This window comes from Taudactylus pleione, unplaced genomic scaffold (genome assembly GCF_031769625.1).
Source record: "Taudactylus pleione unplaced genomic scaffold, aTauple2 ptg000064l, whole genome shotgun sequence".
Taxonomy (NCBI): Eukaryota; Metazoa; Chordata; class Amphibia; order Anura; family Myobatrachidae; genus Taudactylus; species Taudactylus pleione.
In genome coordinates this window covers 9,712,811-9,735,618 of record NW_028284466.1, presented here as the reverse complement: position 1 = coordinate 9,735,618, position 22,808 = coordinate 9,712,811, and the positions used below count along the sequence as shown (strand labels likewise).

The 22,808-nt window shown below is 43.1% G+C and overlaps 1 protein-coding gene across 10 annotated transcripts in view; it reads left to right on the top strand.

Moving 5' to 3' along the window:
• The window catches only part of MCF2 (MCF.2 cell line derived transforming sequence), a 201,900-nt gene extending 181,464 nt beyond the window's left edge, over nucleotides 1-20,436 (top strand). For 9 of the 10 annotated variants that reach the window (XM_088465800.1, XM_088465799.1, XM_088465803.1 and 6 more), the window contains 4 exons: nucleotides 2,347-2,459; nucleotides 5,448-5,489; nucleotides 12,419-12,519; nucleotides 19,717-20,436. In XM_088465800.1, the coding sequence (XP_088321926.1) occupies nucleotides 2,347-2,459; nucleotides 5,448-5,489; nucleotides 12,419-12,519; nucleotides 19,717-19,757 (297 nt within the window). In that variant the 3' untranslated portion in view covers nucleotides 19,758-20,436. The remainder of the gene's footprint in view (nucleotides 1-2,346; nucleotides 2,460-5,447; nucleotides 5,490-12,418; nucleotides 12,520-19,716) is intronic. The other variant, XM_088465796.1, reaches the window with a different exon arrangement.
• The last annotated feature ends 2,372 nt before the right edge of the window (nucleotides 20,437-22,808 follow it).

The window sequence follows — 22,808 nt, the reverse complement described above, 5'->3', positions numbered from 1 at the left end:
TCTGCATATATTTCCGTGTATACAATACTTGTGTGCACCTCTACATCAACCCCAAAAATGTGCCACATCCACATCATGTTTGGCTAAATACTCCACTCATTTATAGTGAGCAGTGATGACTTGATGAGATTCCTATCTTGCTTTGGATGTACAGTAGTGTTCCTCTATAATTTTATGCTGTATTTTAGTGGGTACATTATTTATAGGGAACTATGAATCATTAAGATATTGTGAAAATATTGTTTTTAAAAATGTTTGTTTACAGCTGTATTTTAATAGAGATGACATTGTGGCAGAGAATGTACTAAGCTCTGGAAATGATAAATTGGAAAGTGATAAGCTACCAGCCACTCAGCTCCTAGCTGTCATGTTACAGGCTGTGTTTGAAAAATGACAGTTAGGAGCTGATTGCTTGATAGTTTATCACTCTCCAATGTATCACTTTCCAGAGCTTAGTACATATGTATGTAAAATAACTAGTTATAAACTTTTTTGTTCTTTTTAGCTAAGTGCTATCAGGTTTCAGTGGTGCGGAGCGCCACATGTTATGGGTGTACCTGGTGTGGATAATGATAAAGTAAATAATGTGTGCAATATGACGGAAATAGATTAACCTGGTGTGTGTGCTGCATTGATATAATAATTAGCATGGATAGTAGGGTGAGGCAGGAATTACTTGGTTTATGCACTCAGTCCAAGCACACATTACATGATATATTGCACATATGCACAGTATGGTAAGAGAGGTAATACTGTGCATAGTAACACCCCAATGCTTGTTACTTACTGTCTGTATACAATGCAAAACAGCCTTGTGGACCCCTGTATCCTGCTTTAGAGTTGCAAAATAAGTCTCCATGCTCAGTATGGTACAGCCAGGAATAACAGCATCATACCCAGCTCAGCCCGTTCAAACGCATCATACAGCATGGGGGCCAGCATGAGGGGCACATGCCAAGTGGTGGAATTATTGTCTCTGAAAAGGGGTTCAGATCTTTAAATGAGCGTAGCCCAGCAATGCTGGTACACCCTCTTGAGGCATCTGCTCTGCCTGTCTGTGCATGTGCAGAGACCGTAGTATGAGCACTGGAAGCCACCTGAACAACATCTTGCCCACCATAGATATGGCCAATGGACCATCGCGACCATCGGGCTTGCGACGAGACCCTTGTGGTAGGGTCTCGCTGCCGCAAGCCCTGGAGTGCTTTTGGCTCTATCAGAGCCAAAAGCACTCCCACTGACATCACTAGTGATGTCAGTGGGGCCGGCCCCAGACGGTAGGCGTTCCCATGCCGCATGCCTGCTACCTTACCACCTTTATACCCCATTTATTGGTTGTAGTTAATGTGCTCTATATTCTTACTTCACAGATTGCAACCTGCCAGCATGAATAGCATATGTAAAGGAAGCTGTGCAATTTCATCCAGTACATTGTGGTTTATGTCTCCTAAATGATGGTGACATAAAGCAGTGAAGCCGCAGTGGTTTCAGATTGAAACTTGGCGGTTTCTATTTGGTATACAATAACAATGAATTTGAGGTGTTAAACCGCCTTGTTCTTTTATAGCAGCTATAGATAGATTATGTTGCAGAAAGGTGTGTACTGTACAATCATTCCACCATAAACATTTTAGAAAATCTACACTTGATCGTTTGCCCATTGTCTACACACCGGGAACGCAGTCATTTTGTAGGTTTCTTTTTTAGCTGAACCAAAATTTACAAACATTGGTCGGGATTCAAAGATGATCGCTAATGCCATAGCAGCTGCGATTCCTTATGCAGCTGCTGTGTGCGAAAATATTCTAATGTCCCAGACACCAAGGTTTGTATTGAAAAGCAGCTTTGCAAATCCAAGCATCTGTGTACAAAGCATCAGTCGCAGAGCTTTCAACTTTCGGCCTTCTGAGTAAGCCTATGGTCGCGCAGAATGGCCGCGGGAACTGAGACGCCTGAGCCATTTTTTCTTGCATACAGGATTGCATATGCAGAATGTCACACACCCCCAAAATGAACCTGACAGGCCTACGTTCTTTGCCGCCACATCCCATTAACTCCACCAAACGCTCCCTGTCAATCACACTGTGAGTATAAAGTTGCTGTGAGTGACTGCAGTAATGTACCTTGACGCATACACAATTTGCAGAAAAATGGCTCAACTGTGAAAAACTTGGCATTGCGTACATCGCTGAATCAGGCCCATTGAATCCATCAGTTTCCGTCAGTGGGCCTTGATGAAATGAATAAGACTGCATTGCCGTGAATATTGGTTCACCTCGCACAATGGCAGCCTACAGTGTGTGCAAACTTTAGTATGTTGTGATTGCTAAACATGTTCTGTCACAGTCTCCAGGAAAATACAGAGCATTGGCCGACTGCAAGAGGAGGGGCTCCGAGGATGTACTGGTAAAAAATGGGGATTTCATCCAGCTTATAGAGGAAGATGCTGAGGGACAATGGTAATATTTTATTCTTTATATTCTAGCACATTGCATTTATATATATTTTTTTTTTTTTACATACAGTATACTGTACTTGCAATTTGTTTGTAACAGTGTGAAAATGTGGTTCTGTTAAAACAATACTTTTATTTGTTCAATTTCTTACAATTTTCATATTTTCCTTTAACTATTATTTGTCATACCCCTGTATTGCTGGAATATATTGATTGTAGTATTATCTCTTTTTGTCCATGTGGTCAGACTGGCTTATCTTTCAGAACATCCATCTGTAGAGAATTATTGACTTTCTAGGTTTGGCATTCTTATAACATTATTTACACCCGTTTGAATAAATATAGCATGCAGACCTGATAAAAGCCATTGGGTTTCTTATTTGATAATACTGTCAGGAAACAGAATTGTGAATTGTCCATACTCCATATACAAATAGAGGTCAAAATGTGTTATGACTTGGGGCCTAATTCAGACGCTCGCAAGCGGGTCGATGGTGCCCTAATGCGCATGCGCACGACGGAGAGAGCTCCGCCGTGCGCATGCGCGAGACCCGCATAGCGACAGCCAAGCTGTCACTCCGGGTCTCGCACCAAAGGGGGCGTGCTGTCGATGGTGACTGACAGCACGCCCCCTTTGGTGGGCGTGCCGGGGGCGTGGCTGCCAGATGGAGGCGTTCCCATGGGAACGCCTACCGTCTGGGTCCGGCCCCACTGACATCGCTAGTGATGTCAGTGGGAGTGATTTTGGCTCTGATAGAGCCAAAATCACTCCAGGGCTTGCGGCCACGAGATCCTACCGCAGGGTCTCGTCGCAAGCCCGATGGTCGCGATGGTCTTCACCATCGCGACCATCATCATGGACGCTCGCATAAGCTGTGGGTGGTAACAAGAGGCCGCTCCATTTTTAGGTAGGAGGGCCCTGATTCAGAGCAAGCGCTCTGGTCAGAGCGTCCGGCTCTGAATCAGGCCCTTAGTTCAACTACCTGACCTGGCAATCCAGCAGCCTAATCTGACTCTAGTGGCACTATTTTGTTGGAATAGTAAAAACCTAAAATGTATTTGGCCTTTTCTATGACATGAGACAATATTGCAGCACAGTCTCAAATAATATTTAATAGCCGAAGACATCAGCCACACATATACACAGACACACTTATCTACTTAGCGCTGCTATGGGGACAGAAGCTTTACGCAATACATCAAGAATCAAAAAGCTTTCCTGTCTCGAACTAGCATTACCCTGTACAGTACTTGGCAATGGGGACAGGTTGGTAACAAGATGCCAGCAGTCAGAAACCCGATGGTCACAATGCTGGCTGTGGAATCCCGACGGTGATAATCCTGACGCATATTGGTGAGTATTCTAACCCTAACCCACCCCTAGTACAGCCTAACCCTAACCATCCCCTTTGACAGCCTAGCACTAACCGTCCCTTCCCGCAGCCTAACCCTAACCATAACCCTCCCCCTAGTGCCTAACTCTAAACCTAACCCCAACCCTAACCCTAATACTCACTGTCGGGATTCTGGAGCCAGTATTCTGATGACCGTGGGGATTCTGGAGCTGGTATTCTGACCACCGGCGTCCTAACTACATCCCATGGGGATCTTTGAAGACTGAAAAGCTGACCTTCATCCCCGCTGGGTCACATCCTCACTGTGGTCCTTCACCAGCACTGCTAGGCTACCGGTGAAGCAAAGAAAACTTTTGCAGCGGTTTGGGAGTTTTGTTGGGGCAACAAAAGTGGATCCGGATTGATAAATTGAAGTTATGACAAGTTCTTTATATTTTTTCCCACTATAAGCGATGATAAAGATTTGTAGTTACCGTTGATTATTAATGAATTGACCTCTTAAAGTTAGTGCTAGTTCTGCACAAAAATCAGCCTGAGATTACTGACTCAGCTACTGTACCTATACTAATTACGGATGCACTCACTCGGCACAGAAGATTGGTCCTTCCAGCTGCCATGAAAGTCAGCTGCTATGTCCTTACTGCACCCTGATCTTTTTCCACTCAGCTGGGGTAAACCTACAGACAGGCGACAATTCACTCACAGTACAGTAAATCTATACTCCTGTCTTGGCCATGATGGAAAATACATTTTCTTCTACTTTCACAATCTCTCCCTGGGATGTTTTTTCTCTTGCTCCACACCTGCCAAAGCCACCACATTATGACTTCTGTATATACATCTACTAAGCACTTCACTAGTCTTGTCTTTACATCACCAGTGGTCTGTTCAGCCTCTACAAGTAGCTGATGTATCAGGTTCTCCATGCTGAAATGTAACGTCTAACAAGAGCCCGTTTGTGCATATAAAGGGTCATAGCCAGTGCCCAGTGTTTGTGGCTTGTAAATAACGCTCACTGTCTGTAACCACACAACAGATATGAGCGAACGTCCTGCATTTTATTCTGACAAATGAATCATGCCATTGCTCCGAAAGTTATGTACATATATTTGTGTAATGCCGGCATATTCTGTTGTGCTTTACAATTGGAGTTTTATTTTTATTAAGTAATTACACAGTTTGTGTAACGTTTTCATTTATTTATTTCTCTTATTCACACATAAAACTGCATCGAAGTCCATATGATTGTTCTGCGCTTTGCCATATCCAACAAGGATTTGTTTAGAATTTGTATTGAATAAAGAGCATTTTATCCTGAGCATGACATCCGAACATTCCTGAATTATGTTTATTTCTAAACGTTCTTTATAAAGACCCAGGTATAAAAGTGCTTGTGGATGCATTTCACAGTATTGGAGACAGCTGCGGAGTGCGGTGCCAACCCTTATATTCAGTCTCCCATTTATATTACAAACAGTCAGCTTACCTAGGTTCCCTACAAATACACAATGTACTGTATAACATCAGCTGTCACCACAATGTAACATTGTACAAATGTATACCTTAGGTTATTATGTGCTCCAGCGATGCTTACTCACTCCATTAATGTTATCTAATTCCTCCATCCCCTTTGCCAGTGACATAGTATGCCAATCAGAGGGCGGAGACACATTTAGTAGGTATGTGGAGGTAGAGAACAGTTTTAAATATATCTAGCATAAAAGCTGTTCCCTTAAGAAAAAAACAGTTTGAAACCTTTGCAGTATAAGTCAGCATTCATCATTACTTCACATACTTTTATTACCATTTATTGTACATTCAGTACCTTTATACTGACTTCCTTATCCTGGCTGTGGCTAAATATATAAATGAATGTGAAAAGAAAACTGCACCTTTTTGTTCCAATTTGTATTTTTCCATATCAGGACATACTGTAACTAACAATCACCTAGTCCTCACATAAGGGATGAGGAAGCGTTGAAGCAAGTTGGCCGTAATTTGCTTTTGCAAGGAACTATTATATTCACCCATATGCACAGTTATGCGCATCTACATGACTGGTCCGCTCCTATTAGTACGCTTCAGGTTATAGCCAACATTATTATCACTGTGCACTTGCACTAGCCCTAATGTTGGTGCAAATGATGTGTCTGAAAACATACGATCAACTGCATTACCCACAATTCCCTCCACAGTGCCCTCGCTAAGCCTACATGAGAATGCTGCATTACAGCCTAGACATGTCTCCTCATGGAAGATGTGTTTGAGTTGCGTATAACACATTCGGCAAATTCAGTGTCGTCACTAGGGGGGTGTGGGCCACACCATTGACACATCCGAGGAGGTGACTCCAAAATAGCAGAGCTAATCGGCCATTTTGGTGTCAACCCCTGGAAGGTGTCACTGAGCAGCAGTGATGGATGGCGTCATATGTGCGCATCATCCACTGTGTAGGGAGAAGCGGGGAACTGCCCAGAAGATCCCAGAGTGCTGGGTAAACCCTCAGCTTGACGAGAACATGGTCACTCCCCAAAACATTACACACCAGGGACGTGGCTCCATGGACACCAGGCCATGCCCCCTTCTGGGCGCACCTTCAGCATGCACGTAGATTACATACTACCACACCGGGTGTCACCACACATAGTGACGACGATGGACAAAAATGCTTACAGTCAACTCTACATCCGTCTTAAAATTATAAAATTTCATAAGGCTGATCTCATAATCATTAACCTTTGTTTAAATAGCATCAAAATATTTTGCAGCGCTTTACAGAGTTTATAGTATAGGTAGTATAACATCAGTATAACAAAAACACACACTAGGATAAATTTAATCCAGCCAATTTGAATACCAGTATATTTTTGGTTTGTGGAGGGAAACCACGCAAACATGGGAAGATCATACAAATGCCACACAGGAATTCAAACCCGTGGCATAGCGCTGTAAAGAAGTAATGCTAATCACTGTGCCAACTAGTCTCTTGTGACAAATTAACCACAACAGATTTTACTTTGTCATTATTTATTCAACAAAAAAAATAGGTGAATGAAGAAGTGTTGTGGAAAGGTAGGTGCTGCATACTGCTTTCCTATCACTAAAGAAGGTAATGGCTCTGCCATCAGTACAAGACTGAACAAGTACTGTATGGTTTTTATCTAAAATAAAACCCAATACATTGAAGGCTTGTATTGTTGCATCTGAATAGAACACACGACTTCTGGGAACATTGGCCCTCATTCAGAGCCGGACGCTCTGAGCAGAGCGCACGCTCTGAATGAGGGCCGCCCTCCATAATAATGGAGTGTCCTCCTGGACGCTCGTATAGCTGTGGGTCACCACCCACAGCCTATACGAGCGTGCAGTTTGATGGCCGCGATGGTCTTGACCATCGCGTCCATCGCCACTGCGAGCCAGAGCCTGCGGTTGAGTTTTTCAACCGCAAGGCCCGGAGTGATTTTGGCTCTATCAGAGCCAAAATCACTCCCACTGACATCACTAGTGATGTCAGTGGGCCGGCTTCTGACGGTAGGCGTTCCCTTGGGAACGCCCCCGTCAGGGAGGCACGCCCCCGGCACGCCCACCAAAGGGGGCGTGCTGTCAATCAACATCGACAGCACGCCCCCTTTGATCAGACACCACGAGCGAAGGAAAGTCCTTCGCTCGTCGCGTCTGGCGCATGCGCACGACGGAGCTCCCTCCGTCGTGCGCATGCTCAGTGCAGACCATCGACCCACTTGCGAGCGGACAGCCGCTTGCGAGTGGGTCTGAATCAGGCCCATTGTCCTCTCTGGACAGAAGAGTCCAACGTGTGATATTAATACACAATGCTATATTTCAACTTCATCACAACCTTCAAAGATGATCCTGGAGGATTCGTGATTTGGGGCTGGTTTGCAGCTGTATGTGCTGGATGCCTTGAGATCATTGAATCCATCATAATCTGCTCTTTATAGCAGAGAATAGAATACTATAAGACAGTGTCAGTCCATCTCTTTGCCATCTGTAGCTTTGCTGAAATTGGATTATGTAAAAGGACAATGGGCCTGATTCAGAGCCGTTCGCTATTTGCGGTCGTTCGTTCAAAAACAAGGGGTGGCTATTCAAATGATCCGTTCGCAAATTGCAGTCTGTTCACGCCTCTAAGTCTGAACGAGCGAGCAAAACATACGCTCGTTTATTTGTTAAAAACGCACCCTGGCCGCTCGCACCATACGTCATGTCCGCTATTTATTAGATTAATCGAGTACATCGACCAGCGTATGAACTGCTCGCTATTCTTGTGGTTGGTGTTTGCTACCACAAATTTGCGAGCAGTTCTGGCTATAAAATAACCCAGTGACGTGGTCAATGACGCTGCTGTATTAATTATGCACACCCATAATACGCCCGTTTTGACCTTTAAGCACGCCTGCGTTCGGATCTCCACTCCCCATTTTCAAGCACCTTCCCCTGTTACCACCCACATACGCCTCATTCTGTCACTCAAAATAGCAGGCACTCGCTATATAGCGTACAAACGATTTTTGGCCGCACTGACTGGTTCGCGCATGCGTACTAAAAACCGTACGCATGCGCAGATGTGCAAACATCGCTCGGAACGAGCGTACTGCCGCTAACGAGCGGCTCTGAATGAGGGCCAATGATCCTAAGCACAGCAGCAAATCTAAAACATAATGGCTGAAAAAGAAAATATCAAGGTTTTGAAGTTACCAAGTCATAGACCAGAGCTCAACCCCATTGAGATGCTGCGGTGGGACTTTAAGAAAACATTGCATAAACATATATCCTTAAACATCAATGAACTGACGGCCTGATTCAGCATGGATTGCAAATCTGCAATCATACGCACCCTCTCGCTGAGAAAATATGCAAATTAATGCGATTGCAGCACTATACCAAGATGCCCCCCAGCTTATAAAGCCGCCCACTTCCCATTACAAGTCAGCGAAACTATCGGAAACATCGAGTAACATCAGACCCATACGCAGAGTTGGGGTTGAACCTGACACACCCTGCAAAGCTTCCTGTTGCCATGTAGAGCTCCGGCTGCGTATGCCGTTGCTGGGGCTTAATTATGCACGCCCCTGCAACGGCGTTCCTTTGACTAACCCCCTCTCCACCCCAAACAACACTTGCTGTCACTCATTTCCTTGTGTCTCTGAGTATCTGCTGCGTACGCATTAGCGTTCGCAGCGGCTGCTTCGCGAACGCGCCCTGCAGTGCATGCGCAGACCGCAAATATCGACCGGGCGCATGTGAACGCTGACCTGCGACCCAAGCTGAATCAGGCCCTAAAACAGTGTGTAGGGAGGGGTGGGACACAATTCCCCAAATATGATGCAATAGTCTGATAAACTCTAAATTCATACAGAAACCAATTACTATATTATTGCTGATAAAACTGACTCTATAAGTTACAGAATCATGGGATGTACTTCATTTTCCACAAATGACGACTTCATGATGGCTTATTTTTTGTTAAAGAAATAGTTAAAAACTAACATCATGTGCCGTTTGTCACAATGTTAAATTGATCAAAGTTTAGGACATGGCGAGGATTAGCTGATTGTTAGTTATGCCCTGACACAAAAATACAAAATGGAGGTGTATTTCTTTTTCACATTACTATGCATGTGCACGCATGTTCATGGGTGGCGTATATATAGTATTTGTTATCAGTGGTATGAGCCTATCAACCCTCAAATAATACATATAATATACATCTGTAAGAAATACTAATTTCATCCTAAGCTCTGTTGCTTCCACTAATGCAGAGGTTCCCAAACTCAGCCTTTACAGTCCACATTTAAGGATATCCATGCTTGAGCACAGGTGACTTAATTAGTACAGTACCTTGTTATCTGGCCATCCCCTTACCCATTCCCTGATTGTTATCTGACCATCCCCTTACCCATTCCCTGATTGCTATCTGACCATCCTGTTACCTATTCTCTGATTGCTATCTGACCATCCCGTTACCTATTCCCTGATTGTTATCTGACCATGCCGTTACCTATTCCCTGATTGTTATCTGACTATCCACTGATTGTTATCTGACCATCCCCTTACCCATTCCCTGATTGCTATCTGACCATCCCGTTACCTATTCTCTGATTGTTATCTAACCATCCCGTTACCTATTCCCTGATTGTTATCTGACCATCCCATTACCTATTCCCTGATTGTTATCTGACCATCCCGTTACCTATTCCCTGATTGCTATCTGACTATCCACTGATTGTTATCTGACCTTCCCCTGATTGTTATCTGACCATCCCCTTACCTATTCTCTGATTGTTATCTGAACATCCCGTTACCTATTCCCTGATTGTTATCTGACATGCCCTTAACCATTCCCTGATTATCTGACCATCCCCTTGTCTATTCCCTGATTGTTATCTGACCATCCCCTTGTCTATTCTCTGATTGTTATCTGACCATCCCCGTTACCTATTCTCTGATTGCTATCTGACCATCCCGTTACCTATTCCCTGATTGTTATCTGACCATCCCATTACCTATTCTCTGATTGTTATCTGACCATCCCCTTACCCATTCCCTGATTGTTATCTGACCATCCCGTTACCTATTCTATGATTGTTATCTGACCATCCCGTTACCTATTCCCTGATTGCTATCTGACTATCCACTGATTGTTATCTGACCTTCCCCTGATTGTTATCTGACCATCCCCTTACCTATTCTCTGATTGTTATCTGAACATCCCGTTACCTATTCCCTGATTGTTATCTGACATGCCCTTAACCATTCCCTGATTATCTGACCATCCCCTTGTCTATTCCCTGATTGTTATCTGACCATCCCCTTGTCTATTCTCTGATTGTTATCTGACCATCCCCGTTACCTATTCTCTGATTGCTATCTGACCATCCCGTTACCTATTCCCTGATTGTTATCTGACCATCCCATTACCTATTCTCTGATTGTTATCTGACCATCCCCTTACCCATTCCCTGATTGTTATCTGACCATCCCGTTACCTATTCTATGATTGTTATCTGACCATCCCGTTACCTATTCCCTGATTGCTATCTGACTATCCACTGATTGTTATCTGACCATCCCCTTACCCATTCCCTGATTGCTATCTGACCATCCCGTTACCTATTCCCTGATTGTTATCTGACCATCCTGTTACCTATTCTCTGATTGTTATCTGACCATCCCCTTACCCATTCCCTGATTGTTATCTGACCATCCCGTTACCTATTCTCTGATTGTTATCTGAGCATCCCGTTACCTATTCCCTGATTGCTATCTGACCATCCCGTTACCTATTCTCTGATTGTTATCTGACCACCCCGTTACCTATTCCCTGATTGCTTTCTGACTATCCACTGATTGCTATCTGACCATCCCGTTACCTATTCCCTGATTGTTATCTGACCATCCCCGTTAACTATTCTCTGATTGCTATCTGACCATCCCGTTATCTATTCTCTGATTGTTATCTGACCATCCCGTTACCTATTCCCTGATTATTTTCTGAGCATCCCATTGTCTATTCTCTGATTGTTATCTGACCAACCCTTTACCCATTCCTTGATTATTTTCTGATCATCCCGATTGTTATCTGACCGTCCCCTTGCCTGTTCTCTGATTATCTGACCATCCCCTTACTCGTTCTCTGATTGTTATCTGACCATTCCCAGATTATCTGACTGTCCTCTTGCCTGTTCAGTAGTAATATGTCTGTTCCTTCTCATCTGCCCATTTCCTGATTGTTTTCTGACTGTCCCTTATCCCGTTTCCTGATTCTTATCTGACTGTCCCCTTGCCTGTTCTCTGGTGGTTATCTGCACTTTCCATGATTTGCTATCTGACTGTCTGCTTAGCCATTCTCTTATTGTTGTCTGCCTTATCCCTGATAGTTATCTGAATGTCCCCTTCCCTGATTGTTGTCTAACCATTCCCTGATTGCTATCTGACCATCCCTTTGCCGGTTCACTGTTTGTTAATGACCCTCCTCTTGTTTATTTATCTTTGTCTTTCTTGCCTGCACCGCCTTTTCTCTACACCCTGTCATACGTAAATCCAGCTCTTGTGTCAAGCTGACGTTCTACTCTTCTCTCTTCTATTGGATTGGGATACAGACTGTGGGTACAGCGATGCACCTAGTCAGTAATGACTGGATCCTCTAGGGGCAGATGTACTAAGCTTGGAAAGTGATACATTGGAGAGTGATAAACTACCAACTAATCAGCTCATAACTGTAACATGACAGTTAGGAGCTGAGTGGCAGGTAGTTTATAACTTTCCAATTTATCACTTTCCAGAACTTAGTACATCTCTCCCATTAAGAGAGCTGAAATGTGTTTACTGCACAAGTTGCACTGGTGGTTCTATGTGGTTCTGGTCCCAAGGAAGTAAAGCTAAAGACGAGAGTAACCACATATTAACGCCTGACCCCATGCTGGATATATGTGCAGGTTTGTGCTCCCTATCGCTGCTCAGCTGCCAGTCTCTTTTTTTCAGTGGCTATTTTTAATGTTTGGCCACTGCCCCAAGTGGATAGTAGTGATTGGTTTCCTCTAAGCAATGTGGCATTATAGTGTTGAACGTTGTGTTTGTAATATAACAGGTTGGTGAGGAATTTGCACAGAAAAAAAGAAGGATGGATTCATGGAAACAACCTACAAATTATAATTGGTGAATGTCGGATTCGGGCATCCAAAATGACAGGTAACACACAATGCATTGTGCTTTATTAGGGGAAGTAAGCAGGAAAGGTCAAATTAAACAATTCTAATAAAATATGGTAAATAATAATATGTTCTAAATGTGGCATCTTTTCATATATGAGAAAGTGATACATGATTACTTTATAATAACATTTAAATGTTGCTATTTTGGCTTATTTTGATTGGGAGCAGCCATGGCTATGTCTACTAATGGATGCATGATGTATGCATGTTTAATAAAGGAAATGACCTTGTTTAATTCCCTGTAAGTGTGACTGGTTATAAAATGTTTGTAGAACAGTTTATTTATGGATCCAAAACAGTTAAAACAGATATGGGATGGAATTTCACAGAGATATGGCAGCATGCACTACATGCTTTTATTGCTTAACAAGAACTGAAGGAAAGCAAGACACAAATAGATCTACCTCTACAAGATAGAATAATCTAATATTGAGTTACTTCTACAGATATATTTATATTTACAACAATCTTATTCAGACTTGCCAACTTCTTTTTCAGTATTCTCAGTTTGTGATACGAGGTTCCATAAAAGAGTGTAAAGAGAGTATAAAATCGTCTACTATTGCTGGTGCACCAGTTATTCAAGGACCTGTAAATCAGCGCTGACAGAATGTTTTGGTTCTGTATCGCCATCTGTTGCCTACAAGGGGCACTACAGTACCTCTACTTCAATTTTTAAGTTCCCATGGAATACTATATGTTTACTTTATACCCAGGACGTCTCTCGCTCGCACACTAATATTACTATCTTAAAATCACCTCAGTATGGTAATCACCACAAAGTGAATATAATGAATTACAGTAGAAAAATACTTATGCAATTGAAAGCAAACGGTTAAAGTTATATTTATTTTGAAGGTATTTTTAGCTTTAGCTGTATTTTGTTGCAGCATGATGTGTGATTGTATTGTTGGTTCTAGTTATGTACTTTAAAGGTGTTGTACCATATTTATACAACACGTTCACTAATCTGAAATATGTCTTCAGCTCATTCTTTATTTTTGTAGTATACTAAACATATTGGAGATTTTCATTATTTATTCAAATATAATAAAACATAGGGCCTTATTCAGAGTCAGATGTAAGATTATTATTACCAGTTATTTATATAGCACACACATATTCTGCAGCGCTTTACAGAGAATATTTGACCATTCACATCAGTCCCTGCCCCAGTGGAGCTTGCAATCTATATTCCCTACCACATGTACACGCACACATACACACTAGGGATCATTTTTGTTGGGAGCTAATTAACCTACCTGTGTATTTTTTGGAATGTGGGAGGAAACCGGAGCACCCGGAGCAAACCCACGCAAGCACAGGGAGAATATACAAACTCCACACAGGTACGGCCGTGGTGGGAATCAAACCCATGACCTCAGTGCAGTAATGCTAAGCATTACACCGTCTGTGCTGCCCAAGGTGGGACTTTATTTTGTCTCAACCTTTGATTTCTCGCACTCTGCCAATGCGCCTTTTCTCTTTCTGCATCTTTTTATTTTTTTTTTTTCGTCTCAACTCTGACTTGCGACTCTCTGAGACCAGGGCTGATATGGGAGTGTAATCGTGGAAAGTGAATGTGACCGCAGTGGGTGTGGGTGTGAAGTCACAATGAAAGTGCAGTAAGGGGTGTTTTGGGCCTGTCATTTCAAGTTAACACAAACATCGCCGCCGAAAATTCTTAGACACAGCCTCCTAACTGTAAAGTTGATAGTAATGACCAGAGCCGTAATTAGACGTTTTGGTGCCCTGCGCCAGAGAGAGCATTGGTGCCCCCCCACATTTTTTAAATAGGGACACCAGATAGTGCACCTGAAAAAGGGCCTAGGCCTCATGGGGAAGGGCCAGGGAAGAGATAGGGGAGGATAGGAGATGCTGGGGATAAAAGAAGAGGAAGCTATACAAGTGAGAATGATAGTAAACAGGAGAATTGATAGGACCAAATCGAGCCCCCTGCCCTGCGGTGCCCTGGTTGTGCTACCCTAACTACGGCCCTGGTGATAACTGTGAAGCTGCTAATGATGATTGAGTCGGATTGGTCACAAATGAGGAAAGAGAAGCCTGCATGTTTATTTATAAACTATCTGAAGTACCAGGTGTTGCCCGGGTTTAAATCTTCAAGTTATTAAGTTTTATTATGTGATATTGTCCAATTCCATCCAGCGGAAGGCTCAGTACAGGCTCTCTGGATCAAAGTTCTGCCCAGCGTACACCAATGGGAAGTCCGACTGAGACCCTAACCCCCCCTAAAACCTGGCCAGGATCCAACTGGTCCACCTCACGTTGGTTTCATTCCAATCGGTGCAGGGGTGTATCTTTAAGTTATTAAGTTTTATTATGTGATGTCGTCCAAATCCATCCAGTGGAAAGCCCAGAACAGGCTCCGTGGGTCAAAGTTCTGCCCGGTGCACTCCGCCGTGAGGTCCGACCGGGACCCCAACCACTCCATTAGGCATCCCAGACCAATTGCCACCCCTCTGTAAAGTTTTCATCCAGATCCATCCAGTGGAAGGCCCAGAACAGACTCTCTGGATCAAAGTTCTGCCCAGCGTACACCAATGGGAAGTCCGGCTGAGACCCTAACCCCCCCTAAAACCTGGCCAGGATCCAACTGGTCCACCTCACGTTGGTTTCATTCCAATCGGTGCAGGGTGTATCTTTAAGTTATTAAGTTTTATTATGTGATGTCGTCCAAATCCATCCAGTGGAAGGCCCAGAACAGGCTCCCCGGGTCAAAGTTCTGCCCAGCAGTCCTGGGTCAAATTTGTGCTCAGTGTACACCAACAGGAGGTCTGACTGGGACCCTAACCTCCCTAAAACTTGATCAGGATCCAACAGGACCACTCCGCGTTGGTGTCATCCCAATTGGTGCAGGGGTGTCCGAATGCATAGCCGGACAAACAAACATAAATATCAATGAATTTTATATACATGATGAAATAAAAAAATAAATAATGTTTTCAGATGCTCTAAGCAACTTTGGTACTTTATTACCTGCACATTCCGGCCATTACCTTCCATTGTGTGTTGTGATTTGTAGTATCTTCTGTACGGTCAGTGAAACCACACCTCCAATCACAATCCTGTCTTCAGCGCTGGAGCAGGGCTCACTGCCACCCTGTGCTGACCATCCGAGCAGGTGTTGTTCCAGGTACCTTTCTAGCCAGATGCAGGGGTTGTGGAGCAGCAACGGTGCTGCACCTGGGCAAATGCACCGCTCGCATACCCGTCCCTATGGCCCTGCCTGTCACATCCAGATACGACAAGGGTAGGGAGTCACTGTCAAAAGGAGGGAGTATTAGCTCGAGAATTGCCGTTGTGACTGACTTGGAATAGGCTGCATAGATGTGACTTTTTAAAGTTTCAGACTGACTCTGAATAAGGCCCATAGTGGTTGATTTATTGAGCCGCGAAGAGTGGAGAAGTAGCCCATAGCAGCCAATCAGCTAGATATCATTTTGTAGAATGTACTTGATAAATGCTACCTTGAAACTGATTGGTTGCTATGGGCAACTTCTCTACTGGTTCACTTCTCCACTGTTTAATACATCAATCCCGTAATCTTTAAACACAATATCACATTACAAAGCATCCATATGTCCATCTAACTAATCCAGAGAGATAGGAATATGTTTAGTTTCAGTGTGATTGTGTTTTCACATAACATGAACAAGGAGGGATGAATTCATACAAGTGTGAGAACATTGTATTTCATCTTGTTTATTTAATTTTAAAGATACGGTATATCTGTGTTCCTGTGTCCGCTTCCACACAAACAATAAATGGTAAAGTTAAAATTTGTAACTAATAACACATTGTTTTGTACAGTGGCTGCTCTGCTCGCATAAGGATCATTGTTAAATTTGGGCATAAGTTGAATGACCTATCACTTCTGGTTTCAATGCAGTTTGCAAGGGCTGCCATCAGGGGGCGACTGCCAGGACCAGAGGCCCAGGCCTGGAGACAGAGGGGGGCCCGGGTAGTGGTGTGGATTTTCACCGGGCCACCAGCTGATTGCAGCTGGCACATGGCACCGGTAGCCAGGCATGGAGGAGAAACGGCACAGGCGGCATTTCGAATATGGTGTCAGCCACGAGTCAATCTTCTGATTGACTCGCAGCCAGCGCAATATTGAAAATACCGCCTGCGCTGTTTCTCCTGCAAGTTGCAACCAAGTACATAATTCCTGACCCTGCTCTGTTCCCCCCTTTAGTCCAGTCAGCCTTCCCTGCCCTGTGCCCTCCACCCTGCTGTAGCTCCACCCACATTAACCAGAGCTCCACCCACCTTTGCCAAGGCCCTGGCAATTTTGTCAGTACCAGGCCCCACAATTTCTGATGGCAGCCCTGCAGCTTGCTAAGAACGCTTGGGCTAATTGGGAGTCATACATACTGTGATATTAAGCACATTTTCCAAAAGTGACTAACTCTTCACAGCATTTGTGCATGGCCAACGAAACACAGTTGGCCCCTTTAAGCATGACAGGAGTATCCTGACAAGCCTGTCTATTCTGCCCCAATGTGTTCTTCTTTTTCTGTTGTGGGCTGGTAGTATGTTGCTGCTTACTCCCCTGTGGAAGCATTGGCGCTAGTTCAAGGGTAAAGGCAAGTGCAGTAAGGCATCTTACACGCATGTACAGTGAAGAGCTTAGTGGGAGTTCACACCATATGTGTCGGCCAATGACCGGGGGAGGAGACAACTGAGCATGAATATGTGTTCAGCTTTATACCTATTAAATTGTACTCGTTGCATACTCTCAGTGAAGGCAGCCATTTTGTAAGCTAAAGCAATATTCATGACAATGTCACATATCAATTCATGAACTAGTGGATCACATGGATGTCCTTGATTTTAATTTCCAAATCAGTACTAGACAATAAAGTATTTTGTGCCTCATGCCTCAGTAATGTCTTTAGTTACTAGTGAATCGATATACTTCATGTTCATGAATAGTTTTTAGTGCTTACAAATGGCTGCCTCTAGCTACAGTGCTGCCTCTACCTCCCACTAAGATATTTATTTTATTCATCTATTTATATTTTTTCAGTTTCTGGAATTAGATATAAGAAATAACGATATTACCAAAAAATAAAACCGTGTCCGTACTGCGTCTGTGGAGTACCATCAGACATAAAGCAATGGCTGCCTTTATTCTGTGAAGGAGGCAGGTCCACTTTAATGAGTTATAAACCTTAAGCTGCATATACACACAACGATTTTGTTACCAACGATTTTCTGAACGATTTTCTGTCAGATTTTTTAAAGTGTAATGAACGAATTTTTGAACTACAAACGATTTTTGTAACTTCCCTTAATGAAAATCGTTCAGTTGGTCAGTCAGAATGAACTACAAATGGGAACGTGCATGAACGATAATCGTTCATTGTTATAACTCAGAAAGTGAACGATTTTTTTCAACGATTGAACGATAACGACGTCGTTATAGTTAAATCATTAAAAAAAATCATTACGTGTATATGCACCTTTAGTGATAATGCATTACCGATTTCTGATGTGCTTTCCTGTGTGTGAAAGTTAACGTCAATAAGTATATTCAAGCAGCATTATACATTCTTACTGTATCAAGATATGCTGTTTAAATAGTAGTGTGTGATCAGGGCAAAACCTTTATAGAATGTAGTCACATTGTTTAAATATTAACTTAGGAGCCGCCCTGTGGTAGCCAGTATTGCTACTCTTCTCTGCTATATTTAACAGTGGGTTGCACAAAATATTTTTACTTCTGACCAAATAGTAATCTTTTTTCCACACGATTTTGTTTTACTGAGCGCAGGGCATGACAAAGTGGTCTGATAAGTATACACATAACTTTCTCCCTTCTCCCTCGCGGCTCTTGACCTCTTTAAGGGTTTTCAATAAAAATTATGCATCATCTGTTATACTGTATATACTGTATATACCTATAATGGAAAAAACACTTCCTTCCACTGTATTTTGCCGTTGAGCTACTGTAGTAAGTTCTAATTTTGATGGTTTTTTTTTTTTCGTATTTCTTTTTCTAAATTGCAATATTGTACATTATAAACAGATTAACTAAAGTATAAATATGTAATAGGTTTTTTTTTTTTAACCCTAAAGTAATGAAAAGTTGCTTTGACAGAGGGCCTGATTCACTACGGATCGCTATTGTGATCACAGATGACCTGCTGCGAAAATATGCTAATGTTTGCAATCACAAAGCCAGCATAGAGACGCCTACTAACGCTTTCGCACATCCGTAAGACCTCGCAGACCTGCGTATTCATCGGTACCATCAAGTAACATCGACATCTTACACAAAATTACAACAGGTCTGTCCTTACTCAGAAATTGTGTGGTCGTCGCACTCAAGCTGTGCATGCCGTCGCAGTGGCTAATCTATGCACGCACAGGAAAAGGCATTCAAATGGACAAGCACGGCTACGTTTCTACAACCACTCACTCGTCACCACCTCCAAACGCTGATGTCCCGTTCAGGGCCGTCTCCAGGGGTCGGAGCACCCCGTGCTGGCTCCCTTCAGAGAGTCTTATCTTCGCGCGCGTTACCAAAAATGGGGCGTGACCTAATTACTATATGCCATGCCCCCTACGTGACGTTATTAGGGGGCGTGTCTGCCTCCAAATAATGTCAGGCTGGGGGGAGCCTCACTAGATGGGCTTCCCCCAGCCCTCTCCCGTCACTGAATGGATGCCGCAAGCATCCATTCAGAGTCTCCGGGGTCCGGCACCGCCGCACAGCTGCGGCCGTGGGGGTCCCCAACCTCTCGATTTAACCACCCGCGGCCCATGGGTGGGACAGCGGGACATTAATGTCCCGCTGAAATCAGGATGTTGGGGAGGGGTGCGCCCTCTATGGGTGGTGCCCCTGTGCGACCGCTCAGGTTGAACACCCCTAGAGCCGGCCCTGGTCCCGTCCCTCGGTCTGCGATGGTTTTGTATCTGCGTAGGTGGTCACAGTCCGATCACAATGCCAACTCATGCACATACACTGCAGTGCATGCGCAGTACGCACCATCGGCCGATCTGTGTACGCTGTTGCAGTTGCGATCCGTGATGAGTCAGGCCCAGAATGCATGTGTGGCCTTCACTGATTGTAACTACTCAATATGGCCCTTAATGCCTTAACGTGTGATAAACCACTAAACTATTTCATCCACCTTTCCTTTTCCAGATTCTGCCCTATGTAACACAAGAAAGTTAAGTTCTCCTTAGAAGGACTGGTGTGTACCTTGCTGGTTATTTTTCAAAAGTCAGTGACTCCGTTCCATATTAATGTCGCTACAAATGAAATCCTACAGCACCACCTGTGTCCATCCTCCAACGATCAGATACATTTTTCACAGTGATAAAGGACACTTTTAATGACCTCATTTTGTAAGAAAGTTTCTGTACATTGGAAGGTTCCATTTTTACCACGCTCCATAGTACCATTGTGTTATTTTTCATCTTGGCTAATGAAATGTTTTTAACTAAATGTAAATATAAGTGCTGGCATTTCTAGACAATTCATTCCAAGCTCAACATGCGTTTTACCATTTTTGAGTAAAACACTCGTACTTGAATCATCGTGACTGTATGCCTGTTAGCGAGGATTCTCACAAGGGGACAGTTTGAACTTGTAATGTGACTCATTGCAATAAAAGTCTTGATTGTCTTCCTTTTAATGCATAAATATGCTTTTACAGTTTTGTTTGGGTTTAAAACTTATTTTCTTATGTGTTTCGTTGCTATTATAAAACTAAAAAGTGTCTGGTTGCTGTTATTCTTTTCATGGGCAAATAAGACTAGTGGTACTACACTTACTGTAAAGAATTCTTCCCACTAAAATAGAAGTGTGTGTACAGTATATGTTCTTATTTATTTACAAACATACAAATTGCAGGGAACTATTGTCAATGTCTAATATATATTTTTTTATATTCTGTATAAAATTAAATATCGTTGAATTTTGCAATTTATTTCATTAAAAATGTGTAAAACTTTGAATACATATCACATTGACATATTACAATCATGCTTCAGATTATTGTTCTAAAATGTTATATGAACAATAAATGATAAGCAGTGCCTGATTAGTGGCTCCAACTTCCCTAGGTTAATATACTTGTAGCATGCCCAACTCACTGTTTTCGTCCAGAGTCACAACAAAGGCAGACATTTTAAGGACTTATACTGTATACAATACAGGGAGCATCCCAGAGATTGATATACAATATAGAGAGCATATCAGAGATCAGCATATAATACAGAGAGGATTACAGAGACTGATATTCAATATAAAAGCATCCTATAGATCAGTATACAATATGGATAGTCAGTGCTGGGTTAAGGTTTGTGGGGGCCCCAGGGCAATTAACTTGTGGGGGACCCCCACCGATAAAATTGTTAATATCATATGATGCTGATGTTATTAAAATGTATAAAGTGTAAATACTCCCAGCACCACAAATGTTTTAAACACATTGTAGTGCACCGACACAGAATCCCCAAATGCCCCCTATGCTGTTGATGTAGCTGTCTTTGGGGTCCTGTGGCCATCTGCCCTGTCTGTGCTGTTGTTAATCTGACACTGCAGATAGTATTCCTGAGACCAATATGCAATGCATAAAGCATCCCAGAAACAGTGCCTGTGGACACCAGGAGGATGGGTACACTGAGATTTAGTGGCACTGCAGGGATGAGGTACATTGAGATACAGGGACACTGTAGGATTGGGGTGCACTCAGATACAGGGATACTGCAGGGATGGGGTACACTGATATATAGGGACGCTGCAAGGATTGGGTACACTAAGATACAGGTACACTGCAGGGATTGGCTCATTGGAATACAAAGACACTGCAGAGATTGGTTCACTGCCATACAGGAACCAGTATTGAGATAAGGTGAGATACAGAGACACTGCAGGGATAAGTACACTGAGCTACTGGGACAATAAAGCAATGGGATACACACACTGAGATATATATATATATATATATATATTCCAACCAATGGCGGCACTCCGGATAACAAACTATGCGGACACTTAGCTGGTTTCAGCGACGTTTCAGCGCCTTTAATCAGCGCTTTTATCAAGCATATACAGTAATACAAAAGTGAATAACAGACTTAAATAGCTCACCACCCAGCAGGCCAAACCTCCGATGTAGCACACGTGCGCTGCCAGACAGCAGTCGCACAGGACATGACGTCATGGTCAGCCGCTGGTGTAACCATAGTGATGTGAATGCACACTAATACTCACTGTGACTGCTCATCGAATGATCATTAGATAAAAGCAAACTCTGTCAAAACCGAAAAGCGGCCTGAAACAGAATATGCACCATTAAGTGAAAATAAATGAAAACACCAATATTCTAAAACTTACTCTCGGCAAACTGCCGTAATTATGCTAAAAGCACCATGACCACTACCTACACCTATACATACATGACCGACAACATCAACACGACGTACCTTAACATATATGACATTGGACACATAAAACAATGTCTATTTACAATGTACAGCAAAATATTAATGCACACAATAAACAGACGAACAGCAACAGATATGTACCCACCTTGTATCAACCCACAAAAAACCTATTATGACTATAAGCAGGCCCAAAAATTAACAAAGACTACACTAAGATGTAAAATGGTGTCCGAACATGTCAAGCAGCCCCCTTGGAAGCAATAATCTATTAACCGCTACGGCAAGCACCACTAACTGTTAAATGATAAACTCTATGGATGTTTATACAAAGCATTGAAGACCTAAAGTCTCATTCAAACCACGAGGAGCCAATGTCTCTAACCTCATGATCCAATTGGCTTCACACTGTAACAGTTTCTTGCCACGATCACCACCTCTCTGTAGAGGAGGCACATGGTCAATAATGCGATAGCGTAACGTCGCAATACTATGTTTGGCCTCAGAAAAATGTCTGGCTACAGGCTGTTCACTGGTGCCGCTAACAATAGCAGCCCTAATAGGTGACCTGTGTTGCGCCATACGGACTCGGAGTGTACACTCTGTCTTCCCTATGTACATTTTAGAACAAGGGCAGATGATCGCATAAACGATGTATGAACTAGTGCATGTAAGGTGATAGCGTATATTATATTTCACACCTGTGAATGGATGGAAAAACGAAGGCCCTGTCTGTAAATAGCTGCAAGTGGTGCAGTTGGAACATTTATAACAACCCAATTTGGGATTACCCAAAAAGCTGCTTTTCTTGGATTTACCCAATTGGGTGATGTCATTATGCACTAA